This window comes from Madurella fahalii, assembly GCF_045866475.1.
Source record: "Madurella fahalii IFM 68171 DNA, scaffold_6, whole genome shotgun sequence".
NCBI classification, from domain to species: Eukaryota; Fungi; Ascomycota; class Sordariomycetes; order Sordariales; genus Madurella; species Madurella fahalii.
The window spans coordinates 1,910,252-1,934,333 of NW_027263976.1; the positions used below are offsets into that span (position 1 = coordinate 1,910,252).

General features: G+C 56.5%; 9 protein-coding genes across 9 annotated transcripts; 4 read left to right on the forward strand and 5 right to left on the reverse strand.

Annotated features, from left to right (window-relative positions):
* Window positions 1-2,532: 2,532 nt before the first annotated feature.
* Window positions 2,533-2,868, forward strand: MFIFM68171_10593 (uncharacterized protein; the record flags this gene model as incomplete). The annotated part of the gene is made up of 1 exon (XM_071066012.1): window positions 2,533-2,868. The coding sequence occupies one exon, from the start codon at window positions 2,533-2,535 to the stop codon at window positions 2,866-2,868; it is 336 nt and encodes a 111-aa protein (XP_070922113.1).
* A 1,401-nt stretch (window positions 2,869-4,269) lies between these two features.
* PHO8 (vacuolar alkaline phosphatase) lies at window positions 4,270-6,259 on the reverse strand (the record flags this gene model as incomplete). The annotated part of the gene is made up of 3 exons (XM_071066013.1): window positions 4,270-4,826; window positions 4,877-6,182; window positions 6,257-6,259. 3 exons carry the CDS (start codon window positions 6,257-6,259, stop codon window positions 4,270-4,272), a joined length of 1,866 nt encoding a protein of 621 aa, XP_070922114.1.
* Window positions 6,260-7,232: 973 nt separating this feature from the next.
* On the forward strand, window positions 7,233-7,676 carry MFIFM68171_10595 (uncharacterized protein; the record flags this gene model as incomplete). Its single annotated transcript, XM_071066014.1, has 1 exon — window positions 7,233-7,676. The coding sequence occupies one exon, from the start codon at window positions 7,233-7,235 to the stop codon at window positions 7,674-7,676; it is 444 nt and encodes a 147-aa protein (XP_070922115.1).
* Window positions 7,677-7,945: 269 nt separating this feature from the next.
* MFIFM68171_10596 (uncharacterized protein) lies at window positions 7,946-9,811 on the reverse strand (the record flags this gene model as incomplete). Its single annotated transcript, XM_071066015.1, has 2 exons — window positions 7,946-9,636; window positions 9,697-9,811. 2 exons carry the CDS (start codon window positions 9,809-9,811, stop codon window positions 7,946-7,948), a joined length of 1,806 nt encoding a protein of 601 aa, XP_070922116.1.
* Window positions 9,812-10,982: 1,171 nt separating this feature from the next.
* On the forward strand, window positions 10,983-12,519 carry MFIFM68171_10597 (uncharacterized protein; the record flags this gene model as incomplete). Its single annotated transcript, XM_071066016.1, has 2 exons — window positions 10,983-12,050; window positions 12,241-12,519. 2 exons carry the CDS (start codon window positions 10,983-10,985, stop codon window positions 12,517-12,519), a joined length of 1,347 nt encoding a protein of 448 aa, XP_070922117.1.
* Window positions 12,520-12,722: 203 nt separating this feature from the next.
* Window positions 12,723-18,982, reverse strand: MFIFM68171_10598 (uncharacterized protein; the record flags this gene model as incomplete). Its single annotated transcript, XM_071066017.1, has 2 exons — window positions 12,723-13,199; window positions 13,283-18,982. The coding sequence occupies 2 exons, from the start codon at window positions 18,980-18,982 to the stop codon at window positions 12,723-12,725; spliced, it is 6,177 nt and encodes a 2,058-aa protein (XP_070922118.1).
* A 1,071-nt stretch (window positions 18,983-20,053) lies between these two features.
* Window positions 20,054-21,004, forward strand: MFIFM68171_10599 (uncharacterized protein; the record flags this gene model as incomplete). Its single annotated transcript, XM_071066018.1, has 2 exons — window positions 20,054-20,264; window positions 20,331-21,004. The coding sequence occupies 2 exons, from the start codon at window positions 20,054-20,056 to the stop codon at window positions 21,002-21,004; spliced, it is 885 nt and encodes a 294-aa protein (XP_070922119.1).
* Window positions 21,005-21,279: 275 nt separating this feature from the next.
* On the reverse strand, window positions 21,280-21,617 carry MFIFM68171_10600 (uncharacterized protein; the record flags this gene model as incomplete). The annotated part of the gene is made up of 2 exons (XM_071066019.1): window positions 21,280-21,522; window positions 21,588-21,617. 2 exons carry the CDS (start codon window positions 21,615-21,617, stop codon window positions 21,280-21,282), a joined length of 273 nt encoding a protein of 90 aa, XP_070922120.1.
* Window positions 21,618-22,052: 435 nt separating this feature from the next.
* Window positions 22,053-23,916, reverse strand: SMP3 (alpha 1,2 mannosyltransferase; the record flags this gene model as incomplete). The annotated part of the gene is made up of 4 exons (XM_071066020.1): window positions 22,053-22,995; window positions 23,049-23,176; window positions 23,238-23,623; window positions 23,808-23,916. The coding sequence occupies 4 exons, from the start codon at window positions 23,914-23,916 to the stop codon at window positions 22,053-22,055; spliced, it is 1,566 nt and encodes a 521-aa protein (XP_070922121.1).
* Window positions 23,917-24,082: the final 166 nt, after the last annotated feature.

Here is a 24,082-nt window from a genome sequence, read left to right on the forward strand (position 1 = left end):
TATTGCGAGTTCGATAGACGTCTGAGGTGTTGCGTGGTTTACCGGACGGAATCCTCTCGCAGCTCATTTCAATGGCGGGGCAGCTCAAGGTTGTTAATGAAGCTCTGATGAGGGGCAGGGCTTTAAGGCTGTCTCTCGGGACGGAAAAGTCCTTGTGTTAGCGCACTTCGTAACAGTCCAGTACGAGTATTAGAGTGTATGGCGCGGGTTCAGCTTAGCAGCAACACCCCGGGCTCATGCATGTCTCTGTCCCACTTCCGGACGCTTCGCGCGCAACAGCAGGACACCCTGGTAAAGAGACGTCACTTGGAGATCCCGGAGTGAGGGGTCACGGCGTATGGATCCCCGCCTGATTGGAGTTTCACGCTGCACCCGGTGCGACTTGCAGTGTCTCGGTTCGTGCTCAAGGATTACCGTGCTGTACGCGTATATTGCAGTAACTCGCACACAACAGTCAACTAGCAAGCAATGTTTAACCTGTTTCCCGCCGCGGGCGGAGCCCCCAACCGGAGCAATCAAGTCAAATCCAAATCAACAGCGTACAGGATGCGCCTGATGTAGCCGCGGCTGCTGTGCAGGGGCCTCGGACAAGGTGACACCTCAGTCTGTCGACTTCTCGCTCGGCCTCCTGATCATATGCTCCCAGGGGCACTGCCCCGTCCAAGGGCATGGGGCCTTTTCCCGGCATTCTCCACAAGCCTCATCCGGCCTGTTTGCTGTTAGGATGAATCTACCCGAGTTAATAGACATATGTCTAGGTACTTACTTTTGTTCAAAATACTTCACATCAACCGGGCATCTCTTGTGTGTCCTGACATAGACCTGACACCAGTTCGATACGATCCAACGGCAGTGGCCGCATGAATGTTCGCGCTGCTAACATTAGCTGTGAATCACGGCCGGGCCGGGCTGCTTACCTGCGTAAACCCGCACATGGTTGCCATTCGCCATGTTCAAGCTGATGTACTGATGAGTGGGGAGCTTGCCGAAGGTACAGAGGTGTTTATAACCCACGATCCTGTGGGTCGCCCGCTCTCGCCATCAGCGACATTTCCACGCGTTCACCGCACAAAAACGGGGAGGGAAACATCAATCCCCAGCTCATAGTCGTCCACAAGGAGCACCGTTCAGCTCTCGGCGGGTCTTCCGAGTGGTGGAGACTATCGGGTGGAAGCATAATTGAAGCCCGGAGACAGGAGCCTTGCTACTAGTATGGACCAAGATGGCATGGCCGTTTCCCACTATGGGCAGCCCGTCCACCCATCCAAACACTTTCTGCAGAGGCCGTGCATGTTTGGCTATGCTCCCGTGCAGCTGTTCCCTGATGAGAGGTGCCAGCCACCGGCCGTGATGCCCGCTGGGTTTCGAAAATGCCGGTTGGAGATATTTAGGCAAGGAAAGCATAGCAATGCAACACGTCGAATGGTCATCACATAACTTCTGCTATCCCGCAGCCTCCATCGTTCGCTAGCCTCAGTCTGTTCGCAACATTTGTTCATTTTATTGCCTTCTACTCTCTCTGTATCATGGATTGCGGCTATGAGCTGAGTCGTTGGTGAACAATCCACCTCCTTTTTTCCTGGCCAGGACTTACACGCTGACCGGGTGTTTAGGTTGAGGGCGATGGCAACCCAAGAGCGACACGAACTTTCGTCCTGCCGGAAGACGGGGACACAGAGGGCAAGCAAGAAAGGATATATACCCGGGGGCGGACAGACCAACCCAGCGCACGAGATGGCGAACCTGACGTTCGACGATGAGGAGAAAACAGGAGGGCAAGCTGCAGCGCAGAGTCCGTCTCCGGGCGAGGGTCAGCGAGTCAGCAAACAGTCTGGCGGCGGGGTTTTTGTAAAGCGCTCATAGCAATGCCAACCGCGCTTGAGTTGGCAGCAACCGTGATGGACACGAACGCCCTGTCGATCGTTCCCCTATTCTGATTCGCTGTTACAAATGTCGTGCACAAATGCATTGAGGCCTTCGCCGGCCAGGTCTAGCGGCAGACCAGGGGTGGGTGCGAGTTTTGGATATCACTTGTTGGACACCCCGCCTCCAAGAAGGACCCGGTCCCCTACAGTCACCCTAATTCGCCGGTGTGCTTTCCATGCAGGACGCCGGTATCCAGATCATCGGGCCGACTTTCCCGTTGAATTTGGCGGCGGAGCCGACATGAGCCGGATTCTGCTGCCGCTGGCGGCTTCGATTTCCTACCAGCAGAGCCTGGACAGGGCATAAAGCTTAAGTTTGATTCATCAGGTCGCCGGGCGGTTTCTTGGTAGCATGGCACCAGGTTCTCCTTGAAGTTAACGAGGGCGAATAGTCCCGCTACCGGTCCCGGTGTCTGCTCACTCTGAAATACGCGGAAACCGGGACTGTCCCAGCCGGCGCCGCACCAAGTCTATGCCAACTGGTCCGCAGTTGGCAATCTTCTTTCGAGCTTGCCAGGGCTGGATTCCAAAAACCGGGGTATGTGTTGGGTAATGTGTCAGCTGGGAACTGGCCTTGCCCCATGTTTCCTCTTGGAGTTGAGAAACCATGGAAGCGCGAAAGGTGATGCCGTCGCCGGTTCTCAACGAGACAAAGCGCATCGTGTTTTCTGTCTCCCTTCACTCTGGCCGTGTCCGGGTCACTTACCTCAGCAACTGGAACTCGCCGGCCCGTAGCCGAACGGTAGCCGCCTTCTCCAAGTTTATCCTCGTATTTGTCCGACCCCAGCAGTTCCATCACTTATCCGCACCGACGGCGGTCGACCGCATTGATGAGGTTGTGCCGCGTCCACCAACCAAGAGCATTGCAATGGAGATTATGATCTCCAAGGAAGAAGGGTCAACCAACCCCAAAGTAGACTTTTTGCTGCTACTCGAGAGGTAAGGACTCCCTTCCGGTAGTGCAGGAAAGCTTCCCCGCCCCCCCTCACTGGGGCCATCCCTTGCTCGAAATGTCCAGTCACCGAGGTTGCTGCAACCAACCCAGCAGCATATACATGGCATCTTGTTGCACCCTCCACCGGCATCGGCAAACCGGGCCCCGGAGCAATGACGTCGCACCACAGCACCAGACAAAGCACCAAGCTCGCCAATGGCCACGCAGCCACCTTCCTCCCATGTGTACGCCAACACCTCACGCCCATATCTGAGCTCCTACGAGCCATTACATGCCACACTTGGGTCAGACTCCTCTCCCATCTGCCACCGGCTCGCCCTATTCTTACCCACCGCACTCCGCCGTGTCGCCGCTCCGCCCCCACCCGCAGCACGGCCAGCGGGGTCGCGCACATTTATTAGCGTACGAATCTGTGCTTTGCCGGCTGTGACGCCCGACGGGATTACCCGAGCTCGTGGAGAACGTCTAGCTCGCCCAGCAGAACGGCGTGACGGTAGGGTATTATTGGGGGAGGATTGACTGGGTGGGGGAAGAACATCGGGAGTCGGCGAAGGTCCTCGATGAGTTTTCTCCCTTCGCGTTGAAAGGTTGGTCTGCTGAGATGTGGTTAGCCTAGAGACAACGCCGGTAGAAAATGGAGGGACTCGCTGTCAAGAGGTGCAGCACTGCGTTCGCGATCAAGAGGCCGTGGGCAGGTAGCATAAGCGCCGGCAGTGGTGATGGCTGTGGTGGAGTGTTGACTAGTCGGGAAAGCCGTGATTAGTATTAAAGAATGAATCCGGCCACGTCGAAGCCTAGCGCGGCTGTGCACGGAGTTGGGGTGCCGATAGTGTCCTGCTATCCTGTAAGTATCTCAGTCACCGGAGCGGCCGGTCTTTTGGTAATAACCTCCTTGCTTTTCTGTTAACTACATTCGTATCATGCAAGTTCTACATTATGCTTTGCCGGGCGGGTGTGTAAAGTTCAGCGATTTGAGCCCTTCAACGCCGGCTTTTGCGTATTGGTTGGTAGTATCCTGATCATCCTTCATATCTTCGAGCCATGGATCTATGGTGGACTCGGCTTGTGTGGATTGATTCCCTAAGCAGGGTAAATATGTGTGCGTACTTGAGATAAGACATCTTTCTTGGGAATCAACCAGCCAATATGCGTACTGCACGGTTGCTAGTATTAGCCCACGAGTACCCCTGGGCTTTGCTCTGAGTTCTAGAAAAGGACAACAAAGGTGACAGATATGAGCACTATTCAAGAAAAGATCTAAACTTATCCGCTTCCCGATGCAATCCATCCATGTAACAACCGAGTAAACCCACATAGAGACCATAGTGATGCGCTATTACCTCAACGCCAGTCCACGTACCGCATGGAATTGAAAGCCGTCTAGAGTCCTCAGCTCAGTTCAGCCTGCCTTAGCCACTCCAGAGGATGGCCGCCCGTCTCCTCCGTCTCCTCATCCGTCGTTTGACTCTCAACCTCAACCTTCGGTTTCGGCCTGCCCTTCATCTTCTTCTCCAACTCCTTCGTGACCTCCTCGACATCCACGGCCAGATACTCACTCAGGAAAGCACCAATATCCGTGTTCTCGACATTACCCCTAATCTTGTTCGCCGCAGGGCCACCAGAGCTGTAGACATTGACGTCGACGGCGCTATGGCCGCGGGTGCTCCACCCGATGCGCGCCCGCATGCTGATCATCTTCGAGAAAATTGCGATAGCGGCGCCCGGGTTGGATGCGAGCGCGTTGAGCTCGATCTCGAGGGCGTCGTTGATACCCAGGCGGGAGGTAACAAGCTCCGCGTTAATCCACTCGGTCAGAGACTCCTTCGATTCGGTGGGCGAAGAGAAGATGTGCTCGCGGAGGAGTAGGGCGAGGTGCTCGGCTGAGGCGTTGGCTTTGGCCAGGACGGAGGGGTACCAGTTGTAGACGGGGAGTTCGTCAGGTGCTTCTGGACGGGGGTTAGCATCCCGTTTCTGGGCGGGGAGGAGATTGACTTACGCCATGCTGTGGCCAGACCGCCCGTTTCATGGTCGCTCGTCGCGACCAACACACCCTCGGTCTCGGACTTGTCCAAGAAGTCCAGCACAAGCTTAAACGTCTTATCGTACTCCAACACTTCCCTCACCTGCGCCGCCGGGTCGTTCACGTGCCCAGCATGATCAATCCTGCTCCCTTCAATCATCAAAAAGAACCCCTTGTCACTCCCCTTCGTAGCCTCCTCTAACGCCGTCAATGCCGTCTCGGCCATCTCGCTCAAACTAGGGTACACCCCCGCCATATTCCTTCGATCAATCTCAAACGGCACATCCCCGGGGGCAAACAACCCCAACAACGGCAGGGTCACATTCTTCCCCATCTGCAACTCATCGAACCCATTCCTATCCCCCACGTACCTCCACCCATACTTCTCCTCCGCCAGCCCCACCACATCGACGCCATCCCCCCTACAACTCCCTTCAGCCCCGTTCCCCAAGAAATGACACCGCCCCCCGCCCATGATCAGATCCACCATCCTCCGGCCGAGCGGGCCCTCCCCCACCTCCTGCAGCGCAATCTCGTCCATCTGCATCCGGTACTCGACGTGGGCGGCGAAGCACGCCGGCGTGGCGTCCGTCACGTCCGTCGTCACCACGAGGCCCGTCATGTACCCGGCCAGCTTGGCCGCCTCCAGCACCGTCCCGCACGGCTTATACCCGGGCACCATGCCGATGGCGCCGTTGTAGCTCTTGCGCCCGCACGAGAAGGCCGTGGCGCCCGCCGCCGAGTCCGTCACCAGGCTGTTGGACGACCGCGTGCGCGACGTGCCCCAGAAGTGCCGGTCCAGCGTCAGCGTGTCCGACATAGGCAGCGACGAGGCGAACTGCCGGAAGGACCGGGTAAGGGATAGCGAGGCTGGGCCCATACCGTCCGAGACCATGAAGATGAGGTTGCGTTTTTTGTTGTTCTCGTTCTTGTTGTTGTTGTTGTTGTTATTGTTGTTGTTGTTGCTGTTGGGTTTGGCGGAGGTGAGGTAGGGGTCTCCGGTAGCCGGGGCGCCTGGCACGGGGGTGCCCGGTGAGGTGGTGGTTGTATTCCGGTGTTGGAGGACCACGGCGAGGACGATCACACCGGCTGTGGCGAGCAGCGCCCAGGTGAAGAGGATTACCTCGCGAAGACCGACACGCGCGGGTGACGAGCCGCCGTGCAAGGCTGGGATGCGGGTGCCGTGTAGCGCTGCATCTTCTTCTTCTTCGGCGCGACGAGTCGAATCTTCATAGGTGCGTGGTGACGAGGCGAGGAGCGGTGTCCGCTCTGATCCGGGTGACTAAGAACGGGTTAGTATGTCAGCAAATGCGGCCCAGATAAGATATAGAGCGCCGGGTTATTGAGTTATCTCACCATCGCGCTGATCGGTATTGGAGAACGCGGCCGTTCTCTAGCCCGAAGCTTAGGTTGTCGGCAGGCAGAGAGGATGCAGAAACCGGCTGCACGACCAGAATGGGGATTGTTGAGACGACGTTCGGTTTAAGTTGGAGAACCGCTTGAAACCGATGCCTTCTGGAGCCGGGGTGGCTCGGCAGATCATTAACGAATCGATAAGGCTCCAGTATCACCAGACCCCACCAGAACCCACCAGGCTCCGCCAAGCCCCACCCATTCCCGTCCGGCCAGCCAAAACCTGTCCGGGGCTTCCGACTTTGGGTACTTTAGGTTCTACGTAAGTGTCTGCAATCGTTAGCTGTACTGTACTGTACTATAGTGTACCTCCTGGTTGGATCAGGTGCTTGTTTATCAGTTGTCACATGCAACTCTTGACAGTCGGTTGCCGCCTGCCTGCCAACCGGGTCACCGTCATTATCAACATCTTAGCTGGCTCGTCATCACCGCTCTCATTAAGGTATCTCAGATCCTCCGTCTCCATCCTCGGGAACGACTCATAGTATATCCCGTCCAATGGGTTAGTCGCCATCTCGAGCTGCTCCAGTGCTCGTTTCGCCGAGCCCTGCGCAGGACCGTGTCGACCGGTGCGCTACAAGCTTGGGTATAATGAAGGCAATGGTGCTGGTCTAGCTCGTCTTTTGGCATCGGAATATCGTCTTGCCAACCGAAGAAGCGCCATACGGAGGCTTCCCGTATATGAGAACGGCCCACTGCGCGCAGCCAAGCTCGTCGTGCAGTCCCATGCGTCTACCTGTCTATCCGAATGCGTCACCTGCATGACGTTTCTCGGACAGGGGCTTTCCGCTGTGGGGTTACATACCGGGACAGGCTCAAGGCCGCCCGCATGATGCACACTCGCAGCGTACCGCCAGTTCATTACACGCGAGATTTCAGTCTTCAAGGCCGATAAATTCACAGCAGCGTAGCAATAACCATGTCCCAAGCGACACGCGCCTCCCTTCTCGCCTCGGCAACATCCTTCTGTAACGCCTTCGCCTCGGGCGCCTCCCCCTCTGAAATCCTCACGCACTTCACCGCAGATACTTCCAAGATCCTCGTCCGCGAGCATGGCCTCGCGCAGCTGGCGCCCTTCTTGGGGCGCACGTTCCGCGGCGCCGACGGGCTGACGCAGTACCTCTCCATAATCGCCGACTGTCTGTCGTATGAGAACATGCGCTTTGGCGACTACATAGTCGACGCCGAAGCCCGGAAGGTTTCGGTGAGGGGCGAGGCGAGGTTCACTTGGGCTCGCACCGGCCAGAGCTGGGATGAGGTTTTCACCTACGTGCTCGGATTTGATGATGAGTTACGTGTGGAAAGCTACGATGTCTGGGCGGATTCGGGAGCTGCGTGGTTGGCTAGCCTGGGGAAGTTGTGAGTGCTTCTGGATATGACGCTCACGACTATCTATGCCAATAAATGCATATGATGCGCGAAAGGCAAAAGAAAAGAAAAAAAATAATAGCTGAATGAGACATTAAGTCAGCAGCAATGGTATAACAAACCGCTTCTTGCGGCTATCCCTCTATTCCCCTTGAGCCGTACAAATCAATGCAACCGCCAAAGCTCCTAAACCTCTATGGTAGGCTAGACAACCAATATCGAGAAAAGAATACTGTGAAAAGAGGTGTCCGAACTCGAATGCTTTCACGTCCCACTCTTGACGCCCGAGTATCGAACATGCAGTCGGTCCTTGAAATGCTCATGTTTGATCCCGTGAGGCCTCGCTTGCGCAAACTCTTCAATGGCCTGTTTGGCAGTAAAACCGCACCGCTCCACCAAGTAACACGCGATGAGGAACCCAGTGCGGTTGAACCCGTAATGGCAGTGGACGCCGACCACATAGCCGTCGTCCCAACCCTTGGCCTCTGCTTGCTGCTTCTGAACATCGCGGATCTTATCCACCAGATCGATAAACCCTCTAATCTCAGCATCCTCAGGCGGCACCTTGGAGAGGGTCGGGAACTTGTGGTAATGAATGCCGCCCTCCTCGAGACCCTGGGGGTTGTAGACGGGGTTGTCGTGCGAAATATCAATGACGTCCTTGATGACGCCCCCCCACCTCTGCACGAATACCTTGGGGCAGTGCGTCTCGTCTACCTCCCGAAGCGTCTTGATGGCGCGAAACACGCCGCCGATGGGTTCCGAGACGGGAGCCACATTCTGCCACTTCTCAAGGTTCTTGACGTCCCACTTCCCGTCCCGGCAGAGGTACTGCAGCTGCCAGCCGAGGGAGAGGCGACCCGTGACGTGAGAAGAAAGGAAGTCCGAGATTAGTCCTGCGAGGATCGGCGCCGTGGGTGGAGTGAACAGCAGGCCGTGCCCGGCTGGCTTAGGCAGTTTGATGCCCATAACCAGTTTCCTCGGGTGCAGAGGCAGCGGCGGGATCCCGGATGCATCGCCATTTGCTGCCGCGGCCGAGTCGACAGGTGCCGCAGCCCCGTTTCCCTTAGAGTTGGACCCGATACTGTTCTCGGCTAGTGATGAGATGATCTTGTCGACTTCCTCGGGAGGAAGGACCGTGTCGCATTCGCCACCCACCAGGTACACTGGAAGATGCAGCCCGGACCACACGTCTATCGTCGGCATACCGCCATGAGGCATACCGTCCCGGTACTCGGGCAGTGCGCCCCACGCCATACGCCGCCAGACAGGAGTCCGGCTCTGACAGTTGTACATATGCTGCAGACGCTTCGACTCGGCGTCGGCGTCCGGCCCGAGAAACCGGCGTACGCTGGGACTGTCGGGCCCGCCCCGTCTGTCCCAGGCTCGCCACAGATTGAAGAGGAACTCCGGAATATAGAGCAATTTCCGGAACAGCGATACCTTATCTTCTTTGAGTTCCCCTGCCGTGGGACATATGGCCACCAGGCCGAGAACGTGCTTGCTGAGCTCGGTTTTGGGTGGTACCCTAGGGTTTGCCAGCAGGGCGGCAAGGGAAGCACCCATGCTATGGCCGATTAGAACCACCCCCTGACCTGCTTTCGCATCGCGGTGGTCCTCAATGACCGTCTCGAGCAGCTCGACCAGGGCATCCGTTGAGTAGGCATCCCACTCGCGGGGCTCAAACTCGGAGACGCCGCATCCCGGGAGATCGACTGCCAGACAGGAAGCAATCGGAGTGAGGCTCGTGAGAAGCGCGTTGAATTGTGCCACAGAGCCACCGAGGCCGTGGACAAAGACCAACAGCGGGATCGGAGCGGGTGACAGCGGAAGACAATCGGCGTGCTGGTGCTTCCTGTAGAAGACGCGAAGTTTAGGGTAGGTGGCGCGCGATGTGGTGTACGATTTTACGCTAGAGCTCCTCTCAAGAAGCGGAGGATCTGTAGCTTTAGCATCTGTCTCGTAGTTAGACAACCATCCTGTTGTGCGCGCCGGGTCCCCTAGGGTAGACGGACCATACTTGGAAGAGGCCATGCGAAGCAGATACCACGCCGCCGAAGCGGCTGCAGCGACGAGTGCTGGATGAAGGGCGTCGCCCCAAGAGAGTGAGCTATGAACTATCATGACCATGATGACGAATAGGATGGCGGGAAAGGGAACGGAAAGTTCCAAATGCGGTAATGTCTTAAGACCCATGGGGAGCTGGGCGCCCGAAGGCGGCGAACGGGCTGGGATAGTTTGAAAACAGGGAGAGATACGAGGGCCGACATGGGCGCTGAAGGGGGAAGGCCAGGTACCTACCTGATGCAGGTATGTGTATGCAAATAATGTACGACGGAAGCGGTTCCCTTAGGGGAAACAGTTGCGTTTCCCAGGCCTGATGGCAAATGCCAGCTGGCTTTGTCTCTCAAAGAAACAACTGGCAAGACAAACTTCGTGTCAGGTGAGGATTGGGTTAAGTGAGACTCGTCGGCACGAAGCAGAGCAGGGACTTGGAGGATAGGTGCGCGTCTAAAAACCTAAATCGATCAGGTGGGAGTGTGCGCCGCTCTGAGTCGTTGTGGTGAAGGAGGAATTGCAGTCGGGAAGATGAATAGAGATATGCTATTATTGGAAGGCTTTGCGGCGACACGGCAAGCGTAGAACCCATCATCCGCGACCACCTGCAATCGACCGACAAGGGCCCAGTGCATCCTACCTCAGGACCGTTTTGGAGGTCAGAGCTTCACTGGCTTTGACAAGGGTCGGCCGCCAACGATCGTCATTGCCGCATCGGTGTGCCACGGAGCCCGCCGCTCATTGGGCCCGTGCTGCGGATGGCACCATTTTCATGTAATTAGCCGCAGGTTGCGAAGCGGACTCAGAGAGGTTATACCTCTGTACATGTATGATTTACACATGCAATCATAGAGTTAACTCGAGCTGGCTGGCTTGGGGGTGTTTTACCGTTCGTCCAACCGGCTCCGGGCGAATTGGGTTCCCAGGTAGATGCGATCTTGACTGGATGTCAAGACACGCACTCGAACCTCTTCATATGCATATAACCATGCTCCAAGCAGAGCTTTGCGCCAATCCCGACAGCCACATGTGTGCGCACTAACCAACGTTTAACGTTAGCCAGTTGCTTAGCAGCGCCAACTCTCGGTTGAATCCGCGACGCCGGGTCGGACCCGTCCATCTGGAACCCATCCCTATTTTCCGCGGCCGAAATATCGCGCGCTTGGCTCGGGTACATTACCGCTACGCTCACGGCATGTGAGCTAACAAGCATCAACCACTTGTCTCTCTCCCGTTGCCCGTCATGGCAACTAGCCGCCTGACCTTCCTGTATCCGCACCTCTTCCGAACCGGAGGCCGCTGGAGTGAACCGGCAGCGTCACAAGTCGTCGCGCGCAATTCCCGTCCCAAGCCGCCGCAACCACTCTCATCATCGTCGCCCCCCTGCGCCCAGCATGCTGCCCCGTTCAAGACGTCCTCGGCAGGCAGACAGGCCGCCTTTGCCAAACGGGCCGGGAAGGGCATAGAACCGCTCCACCCACACGGCGCGACCGAGCCACTGCCCAAGCCAGCCCAGGAGAGTGTCAGAACCGACGGAAGGAGCAAAGAAGGGACAGAAGGGGCACAAGGGGCAGAAGGACAAGAAGCGACGAAGAGCGCGGCGGGAGCCGCGGCAAGGACAGCGCCCAATGATGGGATAAGTCAATACAACAGCTCTCCGCCGCTACCACCCAACCTTCCAGCGACGATCGAGCTGCCTCCTCCGCAAGACATCGATCCCATCACCCAAGCTAAAAAGGGCAGCCCAATGGACGAGATTCTACACAGGACCCCTCCGCCCGACTCCTCCTTCTCCTCAGCGCCGCCCTCTTCCGCCGGCCAATCCATAAACCCCAGCGCCAACGCCGCCACCAGCGGGACCATCGCCGCCACAAATACCACAACCAGCCAGAAGCCCCCGCACCTCACCCCGGCGCCCTACGTCCACCACTTCGACTCGTACACGCTCGTCAAGCAGCTCACCGCGGGCGGGTACACGCTCCCGCAGGCCATCATGTTGATGAAGGCGATCCGCACCATCCTCGCGTCCAACCTGGACGTGGCCCAGTCCGGGCTCGTCTCCAAGGCCGACGTCGAGAACGAGACGTACCTCTTCCGCGCGGCGTGCAGCGAGCTGAGCGCCGAGGTGCGCAACAACCGGCGCGTGGCCGACGAGCAGCTCCGTCAGCAGCGCACCCTGCTACAGCACGAGGTCGACATCCTCACGCAGCGCCTGAACCAGGAGCTGCTAACGCTCAACGACAGCGTCAGGGGCATGTTCAACGACAGGCGGATGGCCGTCAGGGAGGAGCAGAAGGCTGTGGAGAGCAGGGTATGTTCCTTCCCCTCTCTTCCTCTTCCCCGTTTTCTATTCTTTCTTTCTTTTCTTTTCTTTTCTTTCTTTTTTTTCTTCTTCTGCTCCCTCCCCCCCCCCCCCCCCCCCCCCCCTTTTTTTTTTTTTTTTTTTTTTTAAACCCTCTACCCCGGCTATGTTACTGATTCGAGGCGTTGGAAAAACACAGATACAACAAATCAACTACAAAATCAGCGTCACGCTCAACAGCGACGCAAAGTCCGACATTGAAGGGCTGCGCTGGGTGCTCATTAGGAGGTCGGTCCTGGGCATCATCTTCATGGCGGTCCTGACTCTCGGCACTCTGCGTTACGCCACTTACATAAGCCACCAGCGGCAAAAGGATGCCGAGCGGCGGGCAAAGGAGGAGGAACAGGCAAAGAAGCACAACGGGAGACATGACAACGCGGCTCCCTCCGAGGCGGTGGAGATTCTCGCAGCCAACTGAATTTCCTGTACATACCCAGTGTCGCTGCTTGTGCCTTTAGCTACGTATTCAATAATTTAGCCTGCCATCGAGTGCGTATATGAAGCGCAGGTGGTTGCTTGGCAGGTTTGTATGGGGTATATCACCTCGAAACTCTATACCAAATCCCCCAAATTAGAAACGACAAAGCGGGCGGGAAGAACCCCTCAGAAACTCGTCTCCCATCACCCGCCGAAATCCATCTTGAGCGCAATACTCGGCTGGCTCGGTTCTCCGCCACCCCTCTCTTGCCTCCCGTCTCCTTGCCTTCCCGACTTGATCACCTCCTCCATGAAACCCCTCTGGCCCTCGCTCATGTTCGCCACAACGCTCCTGAACGCCGTCTGGTCCGCCGATGCGAGCTCCAGCAGCCGCGCGCTCGTCTCGCGGTAGACCTCGCGCCCTTCGCTGACGGCGCGGGACAGCAGCGTGGGTAGGACGAGTGCCATTGCGATGGGCGCGTGGTCCTTGGACAGGGTCGCTACGTACTGGCATAGCGCGTGGGCGACAAGCGACCGGGCGTTTTCCGGGTCTTCCGGGTCCGTGTTGGTCACGAAGGTGATGAGCCGCGGGAGCAGGTGGCGCGCGATGGTCTGGTCAGCGAGGGTTGGGCTGGCTTGGAGGAGGAGGGAGCGGATGCAGTTGGCTGCTATTTTGGCGGTCTGGTTTTGATGATGAATTGACCATGGTTAGTCGTGATGGTATACTGGGCGGTGTGGGGTAGGAGAGGGGACGTAAAACATACCATGCGATCCGTCAGACAATCGAGCACCTCCTCGAGGAACCTCTCCACAAGCGGCTCGCTGACCGGCAGGTGATTCTTCCCGCCCGTGAACAAAATTGTGAGCGCCAACAGGCAGTTCTTGACGCATGCGAGTGACGTGGTGGCCTCCCGCTTCTGCGCGTGGAGGTAGATGGACAGGAACCGCCGGAGACAACCCAATAGCTGGATGTCCGTAGGAGAGCCGCCCTCGTCAGAAGCCCTCCTCGAGTTGGACATGCTCGTGATGAATCTCTTCAGGGTCGGCAGGGACTGGGGCACGATGATCTCCTGGCATGACGGAGTCGCGAGGATAGTGGCGAAGATGTGGATGATGCAAGCGTGTAGGTCCGTCTTGATGATAGCGGGGAACACCTCCGCAGCGTCCACCAGAGCGTTTAGCGCTGTTTTGATGAGAAGGACCGCTTCCTCTGTCATCTGATGACGGATTGGTTGAGGGGCCTCGCTAAGATTCGGCAGCAGGCCCGAGAGGACCAGCACGATGATGCGTGTCAGCTCGAAGAGTTGCTCAATGTCTTCAGACAGCTCGCCAGTGTCGGCTTCCTCCTGTTTTCTTGCAGCTGGATGAGCTACGCATAGGGCTCTGGCAATTTCGACAATCACCCCCTGAACATCAAGCCCTTCCGTGAGGACAAGGCGGTCAAGAAGGTCCATGGTCTCGGAGAAGATGGCCTCTCGATAAATCGCTTGGCCAGACACACTAGGGTGTAAGATCTTCTTCAGTGCGCTCAGGATCGCGAGTGTCTGTTCCTGAGTCGCAAGAGACTCGCTTTGTCCGGGCTTAGTGGCGAGCGCCTCGAACGCAATGCCGAAAAGGACAAAAAAGAAGGCCACTGGCTCGTCTCGGTAGTTGATATCGGCCCCCTTGGAGCCACCATTGGTATTGGGCCCAGACACTTCCTTCCCATCGAGCGCGTCAAAGACGAACTCGCTGTCCTGCCCAATGAGACTAGCAATAGCATCAACCAGCTTCAGCCACGAGTCTTGGTAAAACGTTAGCTGCGTCTCCCTGTTCAGAGCCGCATAAACAGTATCTAAGCTTCCAGAGAGAGACGGCGGCCCTAGGGTCATGGAAATGTCCGGCTCGAAGCGCAGTCGCGCGAACTCGCGAAGAGACTCGAGCCATAACGGAGTCAGTGTACCAATGTGCGGCTTGAGGACGTCGAGTAGATATTTCTGCTCGGTGCTCGCAACTTGCAGCTCAGCCCACGCGCCAAAAACAGACATTTTAACCATGACCCGGGCGTTCGAGCTCAGTCCCTTCAGATCGCCGATGCCAGCATTCTCGTCTTCAGTCGCGAAGTTTTCCAGCGAGCTTACCAAAGTCTTGAGGATTCTGCCCATCCTGTCGACATCCGTGACGATCCCCGTGGAGATGAAGCTCGCGCAAACGTTTACAGCCTCTGCGGCTAGCTCGGGGGAAGAGTCGGCTGCAAAGGCCGGTGTCAAAGCGGAGCTGATCTGGGCCTGGTACTGCTCGAGCAGCATTGCCTCCTCAAAATCAGGGTCTGGCGTCTTCCCAAACATTTTCAGGACAGCTCCGATGATCTTCAAGCCCCATATCCTTTGCTCGACGACACCGGACGTGGATGCCGAAAACGCCATCCGCACGACATCCGCAATCTTGCTCTGGAGCGCGGTCTGAGCCTGAGACTCGCCGTTCGTAGCGACATCCTTGGTAACAATGATGAAAATGTCGTTCAGGCAGTCCATCGCGAAAGTGCTAACCTGCCACCTCAGAGGCTCAACATCTGAACCGCTTGGGGTGTCCTTTTCATCCTTGGTCACCCCCGATGCAGCAGCAAAACCGGCCACTTCTTCATCTTGCAGGTCGAGGCCAGTATTCGCCTTCTTGGTCGTAGCGTTCCCCCTGATTGCCGCCTTGGGCCTCGTCATCTTGAGCACGTGCTGAAAGCGGGAGAGCCACGCAGCCGTGTTCGCAAGACAGGTGTGCCGCATCCAGTTCCTAATCGTGTTGCGCATCCCGTCATGGCTAGGATCCGAGTCGAGCACCAGCCATAATTGGTCCTCGAAACCCTCGTCTGCAGCTTCAATCACATCATACGGGTTCCTCTTCATGAGGTTATGTAGACCGTCAACAGCAACATCCCGGAGGACGGTGTGCTCTGAGCCCAGATAGCGCTGCAATGTCTTTACGTACTCGGCAAAGTTTATGTGGCCCGGAGCGTACAACGAGAGGTGTTCCAAACAGGCGAGACTTGCTCGTTGCACTTCAAGGTCCTCTTCGTGCTGGAAATACCCGACAAGGGTAAAAATCAATTCCCTTGACTTGGTGGAGTCCTGAAGATCGGGACCGAGGACGTTGATGAGCGAGTCCACGCAGTGCGCAATCGCCGCGGATGTTGAACACTCGACCTCGAGGTTCATTGTGGCAGGCAAGGCCACTTCTGGGTTGTGCGTCTCAGAGACGTAGAGGTTGGCGAGCATTCCCAGCGTGGCAGAGACATAATTGGCAAACCCGAGCCCGGAAGCATCCGAAACCCGCGCGACCGCCTCCAACGCCCAGTAGTGGACGGTGGGATGCGGATCATTGCATAGAGACAAAAGGATGTTGAGAATTGTCTTCAGGTGATACCCAGCGGCCATGCTTCCGATCTTCGCCTGAATGCTACCCAGAGCCATCGCACAACCTGCTCTCGCGCTGGGCTCTCGGTTGACGACAATCGTATCCACAAGGTACTTGATCTCTTGATTGGTAAAAGCGTTGCCGCAAGTGCTGCAAAGCCGAGCGACAGCCTCATAGGCAACGCTGCGGAGATACTGGTCCCGATCGAGCACGAAGTCTCTGAGCAGCTCCTGTATGAGCTTCTCCACGGCCGGATTAGTCACATCGCCCGGAGGTGATTTCGTCTCCTTGACTGCTACTCGGAGGATGGAAAGAAGAGCGACGCCGACATTCACATTGATAGCGGCCTTCCGACCGGGGTCTCGTTGCAGTGACCCCGCCGCAACAAACGTTGTTATCTGTTCCAGCACGCTCTCTTGGACCTTGGGTGGTGTGAGCGGAAAGACGAAGGCAAAGAGCTGGATCGCCATATTGACAACCTCGGTCGCCGCGGGGTCAGGAAGGCTAGGGCCATCGGCGCTACCAATATAGAGAAGAGACGCATCATGTTCGAGCGTGCCACAGATGGGTGAGAGGAGGAGCTTGTCAATGTCCTCTTCCGGCCCCTCTCGGCCCGAGGGGGTGCGGTCGATGGAACTCTCATGTTGTCCTGGGAGTGGCCGGACGTTGAAGCCTCGTACAAGGCCCGTAATACCAAAGCCAGAGTTGTCACCGATTTCCCAGATCGTCTCAAACGTCCCAGCCGAGTTTGCAATGGAGGCACTAAGCGAGCTAGGGGTGTAATTATCCGGATCCGCAAATAGCGAGATGGCCAGAGTGAGAAGATTGGACTGTAGGAGAGCCTCGGTGCCGCCAGCCGGGCTGATGTTCACGAGCTTGGTGTAGCATTGAAGCACTCTCCGCTGCACCATGATCTCCAAGTCCTGAAGCTGCAGCGACGGCGTCAATCTCTCGTTAATATCCTCCGCTGTCTTCTTCGAGGGCAGCGTCTTGAGGAACGCCGTTGTGCTCTGCAGCATCGTAGCAATCCGCTTGGACACGTCAACTGTGAGGAGGCGGCTGTTGAACTCGAGGAAGGCTAGGATGGATCCGAGCGCGCACTCCCGGACATGAGTCAGGAAAGATGCATTCAAATAGTTCCTGTGGATGGAGCTGTCCTTTGACAAGACCTTCGGCAAGGCGTTCTTCCAGAGAAGAAGGAGCTGTGACAGATGGATCTTGACAAAGTTGGGTCCCAGTGACATTAGCCCTCCGATCAAGGTCCAGGCGACTTGGATCTGGGTGCTTGCCACCCGCAATTCTGAGCTGCCGCTCGATTTGAGCAGGTTCGTGGACATGGTAAGCACTCGGCTATTGATGTCGACCGAGCCATAGAGCGGCCGCTGCGGGCTTGCGCTGAGGCCGGCAGCGAGGCCATGCGCAAAGCCGATACATCTGCGAGGTGAGCTTCGCCCGGTGCCAAGCAGCCCCAGCTCTCTACTGAGGCTGTTCATGCATACCGATAGACAGGGTAGGAGCTGTTGGGGACAAGCCAGCAGGAATGTCTTTAAACATGAGGACGCGTACACCTGGACGGTATAGCTCGGGTGTTGCAGCACCTGCAAGAGGCCGTCGCGGCATGCATCGGCGAAACTGTTGGCCGCTGAGCCTAGAGTCGTGATCAGGGAGGCGAGGGCGCTAAGCGAAACGATCAAGGTATGCTTGGTAGGCTCCGGTGTCTCCTTGAGAGCTTGCGGGTAGTTCTTCAGGATGTCGTTGACGAGGGCCTTGGCCGCGCTGGTCTGGCCTGATTCACCTAAGATCTTTCTTCCAATGATATCCTGCACAATGATCTCCACCATTCGTCGCGATATCAAGGAGCGGTAGCGATTGTTGGAGATATTACTATGCCCCAGGATCTCCACGGTCAGGCTTTCCACGATCCGAATATAATTGGTCTCCACAGTCTTCTCCCCCAACTTGCGGAGCATGCTGCCGACGCAGACAGCGATTGCGGCTCTGGACCTATTCGTGGTCGACATGCGGACATACTGTGTTGTCAAGGTCTTGAGCGTGTCAGCCAGAGACAGAGCCAAGACTTGAGATTTCTTAGTCGGCGCGGGACTTTCTGGCCGAGGCGGAAGGTCGTCCTCGTCCTGCAGAGCGCTGGGTTGGGTAGACTGCCGCTTTACCGCCTTAGATTTGGACCTCTTGAGCAGCACCAAGGGCGCTTCACCGGCGGCAGACTCGGAATAGCCTCTGACGAGAGCTTCGGCAAAACAATCAGCGGCCGCGGAACGCACGGGCGATGAGGACGAGTCAAAGGTCTTAAACATGGATGACCGTAGACTATCGAAATCGCTCGAGGTTTGGAAATACGGTGTGTATTGCACGAGCGAGCGCAAGCAGCGGCACGCAGCAATGATAACCAGCGAGCCCTTGTCGCCGGTGGCATAGCTCCGGCCCTGCTTCCAGATATCCCTCGCGATGCTCTCGTCCAAGCTGCCTCCCAGCATCTTTGCGATCTTCCCCAGGGAAGTGAAAACGGCGGCGCGCAGCCCGGCGTTGCTCGAGGACGACTTCAAAAGCTTCAGCAGGGCGGCGCAGGCGAGTTGATGGAGATTTATTGCGCTGTCGCCTGCGGCGGCGTATATGTCGCCCAAGCAAGTGACCGCGGCGTGCCTTGTCCGGACCTCGCTCTCGCTCTTTAACTTTCCGCCAGAGACGATCCCCGCCAGCTCATTTACCGTCTCGAACAGCAGTTTCCGATCCCCTTTCCCGAATATGTGGGCCAGACATGTTCCCAGCGTGTTGCGGATGATTCTCGTTGGCGACGGAGAGGAGAGATTGATGATCTTGAAAATCTCTTTTTTGAGGTAGACCTGCTGTGCAGTGCAATCGTCTGGCGGAAGTTCGAGGACATGCTTGCGGAGCACCGAGACAAAGTTCAGGAGGAACAACTCCTGCTGTTCTGTGGGTAAGCCCTGGAGCTTGCTGAGGTCGAACTCGGGATTGGAGCTGGCAGCGGCAGCGGCCGAAGTGCGGGGTGCGTCGTCGTTAAGGGTGCTCGGCTCGTCTGTGCCCACTACTGAGGCCATCACGAAGCTATCATAAGAGTGCTCCAGGCCTTGGGCAGGTTTGTTGTTCTCGCTGAAGGCAAGGTGAAAAAGAGAGAGAGAGAGAGAGAGGGCCTGGGAGGAAACCGACCTTGGTAAGTATCAGGGGCGTCGCTACCTCACACAATACGTAGTACCGATGTGGTGGACCCTAAATGTTTCAGCCAATGGCGAGAGAATGAGGGGCCCCGGGGATCGAGCTCCATCCCACTAACCTATTGCTTCTGTCCCGGCAGGCAGCGCAGCGATCTTAGTTTTGGTGCTAAAACTGTTTGCCGGGCGCGCAAAGCTTCGCAAATAGTACGTGTGTTGGTGTCCAAACTGCCGTTTTTGGCTGGCGAGGACCACCATTCCCAGCAGGCTCCGGCACCCCCAACAAGTACAGTACAGTACAGTACCATACCAAACGGGGTGTGCGCCTAGCAGATCAAAGGAATCTAGTGTAGAAACCAGGATCCAGGCATCCGACTACCAGCAGAACGAGAAGGTAGGGTAGATGAGAGGGTATATAGGCCGGCCATCTCGCCGTGTCGTCTTATCAGGTGTCACGGTGCCGACCTTGGACTGGGCTAGGAAGACTTGTAATTGCACGAAGGGAGAAGTTCTACGCGTAGCTAAGGTCCAGGAGCTGGTTGTGTGTCTACATCCACCTACCCTTCAAAACAAGGTGAGGGTAAAAGACGGCCAAATCGAAACAGACAAGATAGACAGGACAAGGCCAGGCGACAGCCCAACAAATCGGATCCCCGCGGTCCAAAGTCAAAAGTATTCAACTTGAACAGTTGACCTCGCGATCCAGCAGCCGGTACCAGGATTGGGGGACTAAATACGGGTCCGTGCGCTAGGTTATGATTGGTGGATGTCGCGACAGTGAGAAAACCAAGGTCGGACACTAACACACGAATTTCAACCAACACTTAAGTCCCTTGAAGGCGGGCATCCCACGGCGGGATAGGTATTTCCTATAGAATGCCATCCATTGTTCTGCAGTCACGGCAAGGCTTCGCGGCCCAGTACTTAAGGTATCTATCTTGACAATATCTATTCGATTCAATGGCATCCCTCGCGCGCACTCTCTCCCCTTTAACCGGTCCCGCGAAGACCTCGTTTTGCGCGCAATGTCGCCGAGGCTTCAGCTCCAGCCCCGTCCTCCAATCTGGCCATAATAAATGGAGCAAAATCCGCCACGACAAGGCAGCCAATGACGCCAAGAAGAACGTCGCTCGGACCATATTCACAAAGAACATCGCCTTCTGTTCAAAGCGTGCGTCACCGCCCTCCTCCGTCTTCACACCATCGTCATGCTCCTCAAGGCTTACGCCCTAAAAAGTCTTCGGCCCCGACCCCAATTTCAACCCCCAGTTGGCAGCCGCCATAACAGCGGCGAAGAAGGGGGGCGTCCCGAAGGACAGAATCGAGGCAGCTATCGCGCGAGGGCAGGGCCGGTCCTCCACGGGCGCGGCTCTTGAGAGTCTGACATTTGAGGCGATGATACCGCCTTCCATCGCGCTCATTGTCGACGTTGAGACAGAGAGCAAGCTGCGGGTGCTGCAGGATCTGAAGCACATGGTCACGAAGGCCAAGGGAACATCAGGCTCGTCAAAGTTCTTCTTTTCCCGCGTCGGCCGCGTGGTGTTTGAGAAGGGCGGGGGCGGGCTGGATGTGGATCAGATTATGGACGACGCAATAGAGGCCGGCGCAGAGGACCTTGGGAACGACGAAGAAGGAAACATTGTCATTTGGACCCAGCCGACGGGGACGGCGCAAGTGTGCGAGGCTATCGGGTCCAAGTTCAACCTCAAGATCCACAGCTCTGATATCTTGTGGACCGCTAATGAGGACACAAAATCAAAGCTAGATTCATCCCCAGAGCTCGTCAAGTTCACTGAGCTGCTCGAGGCGCTAAGCGAGTATCCGGATGTTCAAGCCGTCTACTCGAATGTAACGAGGGGTTCCATGAGTGACGAGGAATGGGAAAAGATAAAGGATAATTTGGACGTATAGACGTAGACGGGTATAGATCGACCTTGTAGATTTGGTCGTTGTGTTTATCTTTTCTCTGTACAATAGCAAAACATGCCGCTCCGGTGGCGGATCCGGTGCTTCCAGAGATGGAGCGGTTCGACCGAAGGTTTCCGTAAACGCCTGTGTCCAATCCCGCGGCTCCGCTGGCTGCCGTCTAAATCATTTCCCGTTCATATGCACTCCAGTCATCCAGCCATCCAGCCACCATCTTCCCTCATGGTCGACTCGAGTTCGATTCCCGCGAAGCGGAAATGCTACTCCTCTTGTGATCCTTGGTTCTGAGCAGCAGCACTCGCCTCGGCAGCGAGTCTTCTCTCCCGATTGTACAACCGCCTCGCTCTTAACCTCTCCAGCTCCGCATGAATCTCGTCGCGTTCTAACGGCACCTTGTTGGCCTGCTCGGGCTTGGGCCAGAAATTGGGGACCGAGAATCGGCTGTCGAGGTTCGTGCCGAAGTAGAACATGATCCCGATGGGGAACATGACGTACATGCCGAACTGAGGGCCGAGTTGATTAAGATAGGCGTCCCCGAAGAGGCTGCCCTGGAAGACAGGGAACATACCTTGAACACCTCGAGATTGAGCCCGCCCATGTTTAGCTGTTCTGTGCGCTGCGAATATTGTGCTTTGGAGTGTTGTCAACGGACGGTGCTCCAGAGGATTGCGACGTTCCCGATCCCAACCCCAAATTTCTAGAAAAGGTGGGGCGCCGAGCTCGGGTGGACAGCTGCAACTCATCATCCCTGCGGCCAAGCTGCAGCCATCAGGGTGCTCGAGGATCGCGAGCAATGCAACGCGCCAGCCAACGGGTTCGACTTCCCATTAGGCCCTATGGTATATAAAGAAATGCGGCAGCAGGCTAGTCGAGTCAGCGGCCTGAACGGTGGTTAGATGTAGCAACTCCGAGCACCCCCCGTATTCATACATTCCACGGTGTTTATCAGCGCAGGGTATTGCATTGTAGTATCCGGTACCAGCTCACCACACACATGGAATGTGAAACTGCTCATATTTCCGCCTCCGTCCTATTATCTACCCTTGATACCAGGACAGCTTTTCGTTACTCTCCAAATAGCAAGACCTCGCCTCCCAATAACTCTAGATAGGGTATTCCAAACGCCATCATCCGCAAAATCCATGTCATCCAGGTTCAGGTGCTGTTGATAGCGCCAAACCTCGCGAAATCTCAATCCTTCCAGCCCCTTGTTCGGGAGATAGGGATCCAGCCATGTGGCCGACAGTGGCGCCACCAAGTATGTGCCGTTCTTCTCTTTGAGATACTCCATGCTTCTCCGGTCCGCCGGAGTGTCGCAAGTCGCGAGCTTGTCCAGCTCGGCGAGGAGCTTCTCCCCCTTCATTCCCATGACGTCCTGCGTGCGCAGCACTTCATTCTTCCCATTGAGCAGCCAAATTGGTGGCATATATGTTTTCCACCAGATCGCCTGGGTGGCATCCGGCTGCTTGCTCATAAACACCTGAGCTGGGATAATCCCCCCTTGGTGATAGATGCCCATGAGAATCCCAAAAAGAAGGTTGAATACAATCCACGATCCCACCCACACCCGTAACGCCTTCTCGTTCTTCGGAAGACGGACGGAGGATAAGATGAGCGGGACAGTTGGGAGCAGGAACCGTGCCTCTTGATGTTGAGACAAGGAAAGCACCACAATTCCCGAGATCGCAGAGCAGAGCCGCAGAGAAAACTTTGGCCGCGTGAAGAGGAGCAACGCTGCTGGGCCAAGCAGCTGCGGCAGGTTAATCAGCACGTGTTGATACCAAGGGTGCAGGCCGTGTTTTGCCAAGTTGGCCGGCGAGATGTTGTATAAGAGATTGTTGATGGGTGTAAGAACAGGGCGGCGGATAAGGTCGGTCCAAGAGATCGAGTGGGGAGCGTAAAACGCCGTATCAAGCGCAATCGCTATGGCCGTTGTGGTGAACCCAGCTATTAGAATCGCGATGAGGGACAGGGGCCTAGTGTTTTGTTAGTGCCATCCACCTCACCATGACGTCTGAGGTTGCCTTACTTCTTCCAATAATAACGCAAGAGTGGAAGCCCAGGTATGAGCAAGAATGCCGGGAATGTGATTCTGTTGAAGACCCCGAAGACGGCAACAATCCCAAGAACCGTTGAGGCAAGAACGGAATCTCGCTGCTATATCCTCTCGATCAGCACATCTTCTCTCCGTACACAGCTCCTCATGCGATGCGCCTACCGGACTTTCCACGATGCGCTTGATGAGCACCAAACTCCACGCGACAACCAGCGTCTCGATCGAATTTGAAAAGGTGTGTGTTTGATATGTCCAAGTGACGTATGAAGACGCAACGAGGAGGACAGCAGTGTGCCGTTCCCGTTGCAACTTGATAAGCTCAAAGATGGCCCAGTATTCCAACACGAAGCCAACGATGAACATGAGCACCCGGAGCGCCCAGAAAACCGCGATCGGTGGTATCTCGCCATCATTCCCATTGCCTATCCACAGCCATCGTAGCAGGAGCATCGGCAGCCCATAGACAGGCCATAGCGGAAACACGCTTCGGATCGGGTGGTCGCTCGTGAATTCCCAGGTTCGTCGGACGGGGTAGCTAAAGATTTGCCCTGTGTCGCGCCGGGGTCAGCATCCACTACCCAGAAAGTTGCAGTCGTAACCATCAAGGCCGTCTAGCTGCCCTGAATATTGGTCAAGACGGCGCGGAACTCGGAGGGCTGGTGGTTTCCAGGCCGAACTAGCGAACGCGCCGCACTTGTCCCCCTACTTCGAACGGAAAGCCGTACTACATACCAGCAATAACCTCCGGACCCTGAAAGTTCTCATCCGGGTGAAGGTAGCTCGGCGATAGAGCAAACCACAACCGAACCAGAAGTAGAAAGAGGTACATTCTCCGCCACATATTAATTCAAACGTTTGCGCCCGGCAGCAAAAACACTGCTGTTGCAAACCCGAAGCATCCGGTCTAATTCACAAGAGGCGCAGCTCGGTCGCTTGGCCGCGTTGAGTGCATCACCGGGAGCTAGAAGAGTGTGAAAATGGTCCAAACCGTCGAGGAAGCGATATCA